The sequence below is a fragment of the Oncorhynchus mykiss genome, chromosome 26 (genome assembly GCF_057628025.1).
Source record: "Oncorhynchus mykiss isolate SJ-2025 chromosome 26, ASM5762802v1, whole genome shotgun sequence".
Classification (NCBI taxonomy): Eukaryota; Metazoa; Chordata; class Actinopteri; order Salmoniformes; family Salmonidae; genus Oncorhynchus; species Oncorhynchus mykiss.
This window is the reverse complement of record NC_143047.1, coordinates 49,155,001-49,167,500: the sequence shown is the minus strand read 5'-3', so window position 1 is coordinate 49,167,500 and position 12,500 is coordinate 49,155,001. Positions and strand designations below refer to the sequence as shown.

General features: G+C 49.2%; 1 protein-coding gene across 9 annotated transcripts in view; it reads right to left on the bottom strand.

Moving 5' to 3' along the window:
* Window positions 1-12,500, bottom strand: part of abcc12 (ATP binding cassette subfamily C member 12) — a 229,730-nt gene that overhangs the window by 127,385 nt on the left and 89,845 nt on the right. For all 9 annotated transcript variants that reach the window (XM_090223368.1, XM_090223367.1, XM_090223366.1 and 6 more), the window contains 2 exons: window positions 1,437-1,606; window positions 216-362 (listed from right to left, as the gene is read on the bottom strand). In XM_090223368.1, coding sequence (XP_090079494.1) covers window positions 216-362; window positions 1,437-1,606 — 317 coding nt within the window. The remainder of the gene's footprint in view (window positions 1-215; window positions 363-1,436; window positions 1,607-12,500) is intronic.

Below are 12,500 nucleotides of genomic sequence, written 5' to 3'. Positions count from 1 at the left end.
TTTTCCCATTGACAGACAATGCCTAGGCATTAGCTCAGTGGGCTAACTAGGGTTAACATAATGAGTCCCACCTTTTCCCATTGACAGACAATGCCTAGGCATTAGCTCAGTGGGCTAACTCGGGTTAACATAATGAGTCCCACCTTTTCCCATTGACAGACAATGCCTAGGCATTAGCTCCGTGGGCTAACGCGGGTTAGCATAATGAGTCCCACCTCTTCCCATTGGTTTCGGCCCCATCATGAGAAGACAGAGACAGGGAGCTCTTGTCCAGTCGGTTCCTGAACAGGCTCCACATCATGGGAGTCATCCAGGCAAACGAGGTGAAGGAGAAGAAGCCCGCATCGTCCATGGGGTTGGACCTGGACAGAGACAGACAACATCAGGGTGCAACAACAATTATACACACTGTTGTATGAAAAGATCCAATCCCATAGAGAGTTATTAGGGGTTAGGGGTATTATGGGTTAGGGTTATTATGGGTTAGGGGTATTATGGGTTAGAGTTATTATGGGTTAGGGGTTAGGGGTATTATGGGTTAGGGATATTATGGGTTAGGGATATTATAGGTTAGGGGTATTATGGGTTAGGGTTATTATGGGTTAGGGGTTAGGGGTATTATGGGTTAGGGATATTATGGGTTAGGGACATTATGGGTTAAGGGTTAGGGGTATTATGGGTTAGGTATATTATGGGTTAGGGATATTATGGGTTAGGGGTTAGGGGTATTATGGGTTAGGGGTTAGGGTTATTATGGGTTAGGGTTATTATGGGTTAGGGGTATTATGGGTTAGGGGTATTATGGGTTAGGGGTTAGGGGTATTATGGGTTAGGGGTTAGGGTTATTATGGGTTAGGGTTCTTATGGGTTAGGGGTATTATGGGTTAGGGGAATTATGGGTTAGGGGTATTATGGGTTACCGGTTAGGGTTATTATGGTTAGGGGTTAGTGTTATTATGGGGTTAGGGGTTAGGGGGTAGGGTTATTAGGGGTTAGGGGTTAGGGGGTATGGTTATTAGGGGGTAGGGTTATTAGGGGGTAGGGTTATTTTGGGTTAGGGGGTAGGGTTAGGGGGTAGGGTTATTAGGGGTAGGGTTATTAGGGGATAGGGTTATTAGGGGGTAGGGTTATTAGGGGGTAGGGTTATTAGGGGGTAGGGTTATTATGGGGTAGGGTTATTAGGGGGTAGGTTTATTAGGGGGTAGGGTTATTAGGGGGTAGGGCGTAGGGTTCTTTTGGGTTAGGGGGTAGGGTTAGAGGGTAGGGTTATTAGGGAGTAGGGGTTAGGGGTTAGGGTTATTATGGGTTAGGGTCATTATGTTTAGCGGTATTATGAGTTACCGGTTAGGGTTATTATGGGTTAGGGGTTATGGGGTAGGGTTATTAGGGGGTAGGAGTTAGGGGTTAGGGGTTAGAGGTGTGTAGTTGGGACTTACTTGTTTGAGAAGCGGAATGGGATCATGTTCTGCAGGCTGGTGTGGTACTTGAGGTGTTTGTTGGGAGGGGGGTCCTCTTCCCTGTAGTCCAGGGAAGGTAGGCCCTCTGGATTCATCTCCATGGTGGCATTAGAATCACAATTCCATTTAACACTATCACTTCTCTTCCTCTGTTCATGAAGAAAGGAGGGTCGAGAGGGAGAGAGACAATTACAGTATAACACTATCACTTCTCTTCCTCTGTACATGGAGAAAGGAGGGTCGAGAGGGAGAGAGACAATTACAGTATAACACTATCACTTCTCTTCCTCTGTACATGGAGAAAGGAGGGTCGAGAGGGAGAGAGACAATTACAGTATAACACTATCACTTCTCTTCCTAGCCTTTATATCCCTAGGGGACAAAGAGTGTATTGTAACCAAGGAGGGGACAAATGTACCATCAAAGAGTGTATTGTAACCAAGGAGGGGACAAATGTACCCCAAGCTTCAATGGCAGAATCAAAGACAACAACAAAATCCACAGGCAAACAAGATGGCAGAGAGAGAGAGAGAGAGAAAGAGAGAAAGAGAGAGAGAGAGAGAGAGAGAGAGAGAGAGAAAGACCACAAGAAAATAAGATGACAGAGAGAGAGAGAGAGAGAGAGAGAGAGAGAGAGAGAGAGAGAGAGACCACCGGGAAACAAGATGGCAGAGAGAGAGAGAGAAAGACCACAGGGAAACAAGATGGCAGAGAGAGAGAGAGAGAGAGAGAGAGAGAGAGAGAGAGAGAGACCACCGGGAAACAAGATGGCAGAGAGAAAGAGAGAAAGACCACAGGGAAACAAGATGGCAGAGAGAGAGAGAGAGAGAGAAAGACCACAGGAAAAAAAGATGGCAGAGAGAGAGAGGCCACCGGGAAACAAGATGGCAGAGAGAGAGAGAGAGAGAGAGAGAGAGAGAGAGAGAGAAAGACCACATGAAAACAAGATGGCAGAGAGAGAGAGAGAGAGAAAGACCACAGGAAAACAAGATGGTAGAGAGAGAGAGAGAGACCACAGGGAAACAAGATGGCAGAGAGAGAGAGAGAAAGACCACAGGGAAACAAGATGGCAGAGAGAGAGAGAGAGAGAGAGAGAGAGAGAGACCACAGGGAAACAAGATGGCAGAGATAGAGAGAGAAAGACCACAGGGAAACAAGATGGCAGAGAGAGAGAGAGAGAGAGAGAGAGAGAGAGAGAGACCACAGGGAAACAAGATGGCAGAGAGAGAGAAAGACCACAGGGAAACAAGATGGCAGAGAGAGAGTCCTCTGTTGTCAGAGGACAAACACTAGGCCCTGGAGCTGTTGTCAGAGGACAAACACGAGACATGTCCTGGAGCTGTTGTCAGAGGACAAACACTGGACATGCCCTAGAGCTGTTGTCAGAGGACAAACACTAGGCCCTGGAGCTGTTGTCAGAGGACAAACACGAGACATGTCCTGGAGCTGTTGTCAGAGGACAAACACTGGACATGCCCTAGAGCTGTTGTCAGAGGACAAACACTAGGCCCTGGAGCTGTTGTCAGAGGACAAACACTGGACCTGCCCTAGAGCTGTTGTCAGAGGACAAACACTGGACATGCCCTAGAGCTGTTGTCAGAGGACAAACACTAGGCCCTGGAGCTGTTGTCAAAGGACAAACACTAGGCCCTGGAGCTGTTGTCAGAGGACAAACACTGGACATGCCCTAGAGCTGTTGTCAGAGGACAAACACTAGGCATGTCCTGGAGCTGTTGTCAGAGGACAAACACTAGGCCCTGGAGCTGTTGTCAGAGGACAAACACTGGACATGCCCTAGAGCTGTTGTCAGAGGACAAACACTGGACATGTCCTGGAGCTGTTGTCAGAGGACAAACACTAGACATGTCCTGGAGCTGTTGTCAGAGGACAAACACTAGGCCCTGGAGCTGTTGTCAGAGGACAAACACTAGGCATGCCCTGGAGCTGTTGTCAGAGGACAAACACTAGGCGTGTCCTGGAGCTGTTGTCAGAGGACAAACACTAGGCCCTGGAGCTGTTGTCAGAGGACAAACACTGGGCATGCCCTGGAGCTGTTGTCAGAGGACAGACTAGGGTCCCCGAGTCACACCATAATTCACACGGGCACAAACGACCTGAGGGCCCAGCAGGAAAGGGACTGATTGAACAAGCTTCTTCTACTTTCCCCCAACGCACCAGTGGTTACATCCACCCTGCTACCATACAGTGGGTGAATGCAAGCATTTCCCTGGACTGTGCGGCCCAGACCAGCGAGACACCCTCCCAGACCTGCAAAGACCCCCCCCCCCCCCCTCCCAGAAGGACCTGCACCAAGAGAACCCACTCCACACCCCTACACCAAGACCACAGCATCACCAGCCACACCCCAACCAGCCGAGACCCACCCAAACAAACCCACCCAAACACCAGCCCAAACCCCATCCTGCGACAGGCCCAACCCCCACCAGGCCCAACCCCCACTAAGACACCCTCCCAAGCCCCATCCTGAGACAGGCCCAACCCCCACTAATAAACCCACCCAAGCCCCATCCTGAGACAGACCCAACCCCCACTAATACACACGCCCAAGCCCCATTCTGAGACAGGCCCAACCCCCACCAGGCCCAACCCCCACGAATACACCCGCCCAAGCCCCATCCTGAGACAGGCCCAACCCCCACTAATACACCCACCCAAGCCCCATCCTGAGACAGGCCCAACCCCCACTAATACACCCACCCAAGCCCCGTCCTGAGACAGGCCCAACCCACACTAACACACCCGCCTAAGCCCCATCCTGAGACAGACCCAACCCCCACTAACACACCCGCCTAAGCCCCATCCTGAGACAGACCCAAACCCCACTAATACACCCGCCCAAGCCCCATCCTGAGACAGACCCAACCCCCACTAATAGACCCACCCAAGCCCCGTCCTGAGACAGGCCCAACCCCCACTAATACACCCGCCAAAGCCCCATCCTGAGACAGGCCCAACCCCCACTAACACACCCGCCCAAGCCCCATCCTGAGACAGACCCAACCCCCACTAACACACCCTCCCAAGCCCCATCCTGAGACAGGCCCAACCCACACTAACACACCCGCCTAAGCCCCATCCTGAGACAGACCCAACCCCCACTAACACACCCGCCTAAGCCCCATCCTGAGACAGACCCAACCCCCACTAATACACCCGCCCAAGCCCCGTCCTGAGACCTAAGAGTATGTATCAGATGTTCAACAAGCTCTGCTCACACCTACTGTGATGGTCTGTGCCTAAACCACACAAAAACAACACTAGACACTATGGAACTAAAATATTTTACGATCTCATCCTGGAATATCCAAGGTCTGAGGTCATCTGCCTTTGGTCTAAAGAGGAACCTGGACTTCGTCAAAGAAATCAGAAATACAGACATTATCATCCAACAAGAAACCTGGTACAGAGGAGATGGACCCACTGGTTTTCCTCTAGGTTACAGAGAGCTGGTAGTCCCATCCACCAAACTACCAGGTGGGTGGTATAGAGGAGATGGACCCACTGGTGGCACTCTAGGTTACAGAGAGCTGGTAGTCCCATCCACCAAACTACCAGGTGGGTGGTAAAGAGGAGATGGACCCACTGGTTGTCCTCTAGGTTACAGAGAGCTGGTAGTCCCATCCACCAAACTACCAGGTGGGTGGTATAGTGGAGATGGATCCACTGGTTGCCCTCTAGGTTACAGAGAGCTGGTAGTCCCATCCACCAAACTACCAGGTGGGTGGTAGAGAGGAGATGGACCCACTGGTTGCCCTCTAGGTTACAGAGAGCTGGTAGTCCCATCCACCACACTACCAGGTGGGTGGTATAGAGGAGATGGACCCACTGGTTGCCCTCTAGGTTACAGAGAGCTGGTCGTCCCATCCACCACACTACCAGGTTTAGAGGAGATGGACCCACTGGTTGCCCTCTAGGTTACAGAGAGCTGGTAGTCCCATCCACCACACTACCAGGTGGGTGGTATAGAGGAGATGGACCCACTGGTTGTCCTCTAGGTTACAGAGAGCTGGTAGTCCCATCCACCAAACTACCAGGTGGGTGGTAGAGAGGAGATGGACCCACTGGTTGCCCTCTAGGTTACAGAGAGCTGGTAGTCCCATCCACCACACTACCAGGTGGGTGGTATAGAGGAGATGGACCCACTGGTTGCCCTCTAGGTTACAGAGAGCTGGTCGTCCCATCCACCAAACTACCAGGTGGGTGGTATAGAGGAGATGAACCCACTGGTTGTCCTCTAGGTTACAGAGAGCTGGTAGTCCCATCCACTAAACTACCAGGTGGGTGGTACAGAGGAGATGAACCCACTGGTTGTCCTCTAGGTTACAGAGAGCTGGTAGTCCCATCCACCACACTACCAGGTGGGTGGTATAGAGGAGATGGACCCACTGGTTGTCCTCTAGGTTACAGAGAGTTGGTAGTCCCATCCACCACACTACCAGGTGGGTGGTATAGAGGAGATGGACCCACTGGTTGTCCTCTAGGTTACAGAGAGCTGGTAGTCCCATCCACCAAACTACCAGGTGGGGGGTATAGAGGAGATGGACCCACTGGTTGTCCTCTAGGTTACAGAGAGCTGGTAGTCCCATCCACCACACTACCAGGTGGGTGGTATAGAGGAGACGGACCCACTGGTTGTCCTCTAGGTTACAGAGAGCTGGTAGTCCCATCCACCAAACTACCAGGTGGGTGGTATAGAGGAGACGAACCCACAAGTTGCCCTTATGGTTACAGAGAGCTGGTAGTCCCATCCACCAAACTACCAGGTGGGTGGTATAGAGGAGATGGACCCACTGGTTGTCCTCTAGGTTACAGAGAGCTGGTAGTCCCATCCCATCCACCAGGTGTGAAACAGGGAAGAGACTCGGGCAGTATGCTAATTTGGTATAGAGCAGACCTAACCCACTATTAAATTTGTCAAAAAAGGAACATTTTACATCTGGCTAGAAATGAATAAGGAAATTATCTCAACAGAGAAAAATGTCCTCATTCGTACTACCCAGATCCCCCCCACCTGAATCCCCATACTTTAACGACGACAGCTTCTCCATCCTCGAGGGGGAGATCAACCATTTCCAGGCCCAGTGACTGGGGGAGATCAACCATTTCCAGGCCCAGTGACTGGGGGAGATCAACCCTTTCCAGGCCCAGTGACTGGGGGAGATCAACCATTTCCAGGCCCAGTGACTGGGGGAGATCAACCCTTTCCAGGCCCAGTGACTGGGGGAGATCAACCATTTCCAGGCCCAGTGACTGGGGGAGATCAACCCTTTCCAGGCCCAGTGACTGGGGGAGATCAACCCTTTCCAGGCCCAGTGACTGGGGGAGATCAACCCTTTCCAGGCCCAGTGACTGGGGGAGATCAACCCTTTCCAGGCCCAGTGACTGGGGGAGATCAACCCTTTCCAGGCCCAGTGACTGGGGTAGATCAACCCTTTCCAGGCCCAGTGACTGGGGGAGATCAACCCTTTCCAGGCCCAGTGACTGGGGGAGATCAACCCTTTCCAGGCCCAGTGACTGGGGGAGATCAACCCTTTCCAGGCCCAGTGACTGGGGGAGATCAACCCTTTCCAGGCCCAGTGACTGGGGGAGATCAACCCTTTCCAGGCCCAGTGACTGGGGGAGATCAACCCTTTCCAGGCCCAGTGACTGGGGGAGATCAACCATTTCCAGGCCCAGTGACTGGGGGAGATCAACCCTTTCCAGGCCCAGTGACTGGGGGAGATCAACCCTTTCCAGGCCCAGTGACTGGGGGAGATCAACCCTTTCCAGGCCCAGTGACTGGGGGAGATCAACCCTTTCCAGGCCCAGTGACTGGGGGAGATCAACCCTTTCCAGGCCCAGTGACTGGGGTAGATCAACCCTTTCCAGGCCCAGTGACTGGGGGAGATCAACCCTTTCCAGGCCCAGTGACTGGGGGAGATCAACCCTTTCCAGGCCCAGTGACTGGGGGAGATCAACCCTTTCCAGGCCCAGTGACTGGGGGAGATCAACCCTTTCCAGGCCCAGTGACTGGGGGAGATCAACCCTTTCCAGGCCCAGTGACTGGGGGAGATCAACCCTTTCCAGGCCCAGTGACTGGGGGAGATCAACCCTTTCCAGGCCCAGTGACTGGCGGAGATCAACCCTTTCCAGGCCCAGTGACTGGGGGAGATCAACCCTTTCCAGGCCCAGTGACTTGGGGAGATCAACCCTTTCCAGGCCCAGTGACTGGGGGAGATCAACCCTTTCCAGGCCCAGTGACTGGGGGAGATCAACCCTTTCCAGGCCCAGTGACTGGGGGAGATCAACCCTTTCCAGGCCCAGTGACTGGGGGAGATCAACCCTTTCCAGGCCCAGTGACTGGGGGAGATCAACCCTTTCCAGGCCCAGTGACTGGGGGAGATCAACCCTTTCCAGGCCCAGTGACTGGGGGAGATCAACCCTTTCCAGGCCCAGTGACTGGGGGAGATCAACCCTTTCCAGGCCCAGTGACTGGGGGAGATTTTCCAGTCTTCGGATGATTTTCAGTAACCTATACTCTTCTCTTTAAGGTAGAAATAATGATCAATATAAGCTTAAATATTAGACATGTGTAAGCAGAATGAAGGCTAAACCTATGTGAGTGTTTGTTATGGGATTTTTATGAATAATGACTACATTTTGTATACATTTAACGTAGAACTATGTAACTAAACAGAATACTACCCTGTCACTGTATGAATGTATGAATCATATCATTATAATCATAACACTAAATAATGTGTGTAGTTTTAGCCAAGAATTAGAACAAGGACTTTCTGTTCCTTGTTAGAAACGAATGGCGCTATCGTCAGACCGGCTGGAATACGCTGTTCCTTACAGGACATTCTGTCCCCACCCAGGGAGGGGAGAGACCTTGGGCTTGTAGTAGATTATTTAGCAGGTGGAAGACAATGTGAGAAGGCTTGTAAACTACAGTGCCTTGCGAAAGTATTCGGCGCCCTTGAACTTTGCGACCTTTTGCCACATTTCAGGCTTCAAACATAAAGATATAAAACTGTATTTTTTTGTGAAGAATCAACAACAAGTGGGACACAATCATGAAGTGGAACGACATTTATTGGATATTTCAAACTTTTTTAACAAATCAAAAACTGAAAAATTGGGCGTGCATAATAATAATAAATAATAAAGCCATTAAAGAAGGAGTCAATCAGCAAAGGGTCTTGAGGGGATTCAGAGGTGTATAGCGCAGAGTAAAATTGTTTAAATTGATCATTGATCTCTTTATGTATAACTGTGGTGGCACCAGATGGGGTCCTTATTTGTGGGATTAACCGTGAGGCCTCAGATTTACGGATCTGATGTGCAAGGAGTTTACTGGCCTTGTCGCCTTGTTCATAGACTTTGTATCGAGCTCGCAAGAGTAACTGTTCAGCTTGCCTGGTAGAAAGCTCATCAAATTCAGATTGGAGTAGTTGGCGCTCTTTATGTAGATCAGAGGAAGGATCCGTAGCATACTTCTCATCCAATGTGGCTATGGACTCGCTCAGGTCCCGAAGTCGCTGGGAGCGAACTCTGTTTTGGTTGGCTGTATAAGAAATAATTTGGCCACGTAGGTATGCTTTGAGAGACTCCCATATGGTAGAGCAGGACATACCTGGTGTTGAATTAGTTTCTAGGAATAAGGTAATTTCAGAAGAAATGAAATTGACAAACTCCTTATCTGAGAGTAAAATGGGGTTGAGACGCCATTGATAACACCTAGGAGGTCGCTGGGGAAACTCTAGTTCAAGCACTAATGGTGAATGGTCAGAGATAACAATACTCTCGTAAGTACACTGCCGAAGGTTAGGCAGAAGTTTTTTGTCCAAAAAGAAGTAATCAATCCGGGAGTATGTTTGATGAACATGAGAATAAAAGGAATACTGTCTCTCTGTAGGATGTAGGAAACGCCAGGCCTCAAACATAGCATATTTCTGAAGAAAGGATTGAATAAGTAGGGCACATTTAGATGGGCCTGTATTTATTTGTGAGGACTTGTCCAGAACTGGGGACATTTTACAGTTGAAATCCCCCCCTAAAATCAACAAATGAGACTCTAAATTGGGAATAGCAGACAGAAAGGAAGAAATGAAACTTGTGTCATCCCAATTGGGAGCATAAACACTAGCCAAAACAAGAGGGGTAGAAAACAGTTCACCAGTTACTATGACGTATCGTCCCTTGGGATCAGCAATAACCTCAGAAGCTACAAAGGGAGTAGCTTTATCAACCAGAATAGCAGCACCTCTTGATTTACTATGAAAATTTGAGTGGAACACTTGACCAACCCAGTCCTTACGCATCCTAAAATGCTCACCAGTCCTCAAGTGAGTCTCTTGTAGAAATGCAATATTTGCATTCAAACCCTTTAAGTGTGGCAACACCCTCTTACACTTCACCGGGTTGTTAACTCCTTTGGTATTCCAAGAAATGTACTTGATCGTATTATTTCGGCCCCTCTGGGCATTCCCGTTATTCAACCCTGTCATTAGAGCATAGAATGGAAAAGCAATGAGTGCCCAAAACCCCCAGAATAACTTGTCTCAGAGTAATAATGTACGGTGGTAAATGTTTGGAAAAAGTACAGAAAAAAAACAGAAAAAAAAAATAAAAAGACGGAATGAGAATTAGAACATTAGAACTGAACAATTCAATTCAAGCTCAGAGTGGTATTGCGGGGTCGGAGGATCTCCATCTTCTCATGAAAAAAGTGCACTCGAAGAATTATGTCACGGGGCCTCTCCCCATTCCGGGGCTTTGGGCGCAGCGACCGGTGGGCTCGATCAATCAGGGGCTTTTCATCTAAGGCAAGAACATCCTTCAGCAGCCCTGAAACGAAATCCGTGGCGCGATGCATTTCCGCGGACTCTGGGACTGATACAAGTCTCAGATTATTGCGGCGAGAGAATCCCTCTAAACTCACACAGCTCTCCCTCACCTTTTTCAAATCCGCAGCTAGGCGTTTAACTTCAGCCTCCAGGGATGTAGTTAAGTCGGAGACATTAGTAGCGGAGGCCTCCAGTGCTGCAATCGTTGTAGTGTGTGACGCAGTTGTTGTTTTGAGTAATGTAATTGCCGGCACAGTCTCGTTCCGCAGGATGGTTAAATCTGCTTTTAAAGTATCAGAAACCTCCTGTATTCTGGCCTCAATCGTAGCAACCATCTGTGTTTTCATTTCAACTATCTCAGAGCGTAGTGGTTTGATGGCCTCGAGAATGTTCATTTCAGCGCCGCCAGGCCAAGCCGCGCCCCCGGGTAAAGTGTGCGTCCCCGGGCCCTCAGACTCAGGAGAGGGCGGTGATGAGAGCGGGTCTTGTAGGCCGGGTTTTCTCAAAGTCATGCTTTTGGCCTTATGTTTGGTCGACATGCTGACATTCGGAAGCAAAGTAGTCTTGGTTTTTACGGAAAGGGATCACCAAATTAATACCTGAAAATAAATATGGTTCTGCTGCAGAATTCACATAAACTTTAAGAATACCACGGGAGCAAACGGAGAACACGTCAGTCGCACCCCTACCATCCCCCGAGGAGGGACATTTCTGACGAAATGTGAGGTATTTAAACCAATGTACATGGTATTATGACCAGAGCTCTCGAGAATAAACAGCTATTGGCTAATTTTGGTGGCTGGTCTCTGTCCATTTTATGCAAAATGAGAACCTTACAAATTCTTGAATTGAAATTGATAATTGAATTGGTTGAATCAACATCGAATTGACCATTGGACATGCAGAGAACAGAACGTAAGCAGAATCTGTGAAGATGAGGCAAGGTAAACCAACAATATATCTCTGGTCTGGGCCATATCTGATCTTGTGAAGGCTACAGGACACACATATAAGTTAAGTATACATTGATAATGTAGATCTGAACTCGTAAAGACCTTTGGACAGGAACATTAGCTAAGAGGTATGCATGTCACGCCACCAATATAATCTACGCCCCAATATCTGAGCCAATAAGAGAATGGAAACTATGTAACAAAGCAAATGGGGTGATGGCATCATTATGTAAAGGTAGAAACTGTAGAAAAGCCAAGCGCTAAGAATGAGGAGGCAGTTCTTCCATGGAGTTGCTTGGCTTTGTTGTCCTCTGTAATAATAGTCCATAGGAGGGCTTTGTTGCGATATAGGAAGCCGATTCTAGATTTAATTTAGGATTGGGAGATGCTTAATGTGAGTCTGAAAGGAGAGTTTACAGTCTAACCAGACTCCTAGGTATTTGTAGTTGTCCACGTATTCTAAGTCAGAACCGTCCAGAGTAGTGATGCTGGACTGGCGGGCAGGTGCAGGCAGCGATCGGTTGAACAGCATGCCTTTAGTTTTACTTGCATTTAAGAGCCGTTGAAGGCCACGGAAGGAGATTTGTATGGCATTGAAGCTCGTCTGGAGGTTAGTTAACATAGTGTCCAAAGAGGGGCCAGAAGTATACAGAATGGTGTCGTCTGCGTAGAGGTGGATCAGAGAATCACCAGCAGCCAGAGCAACATCATTGATGTATACAGAGAAGAGAGTCGGCCCGAGGCTTAAACCCTGTGGCACCTCCATAGAGACTTCCAGAGGTCCGGACAACAGGCCCTCCGATTTGACACACTGAACTCTGTCTGAGAAGTAGCTGGTGAACCAGGCGAGAGAGTCATTTGAGAAACCAAGGCTGTTGAGTCTGCCGATAAGAATGTGGTGATTGACAGAGTAAGAATGAATACGACTGCACAGTATTGTCTCTTATCGATGGCGGTTATGATATCGTTTAGGACCTTGAGCGTGGCTGAGGTGCACCCATGACCAGCTCTGAAACCAGATTGCACGACACAGGACACAGGATGATTTTGTGTTGGTTAAGTGTAGTCAGGTCTGGGGAGACCCAAGGGCTATATCTGTTCCTGTTTCAATTTTTTTTGAATGGGGCATGCTTATTTAAGATGGTGAGGAAGGCACTTTTAAAGAATAACCAGGCATCCTCTACTGATGGAATGAGGTCAATATCCTTCCAGGATACCCGGGCCAGGTTGAATAGAAA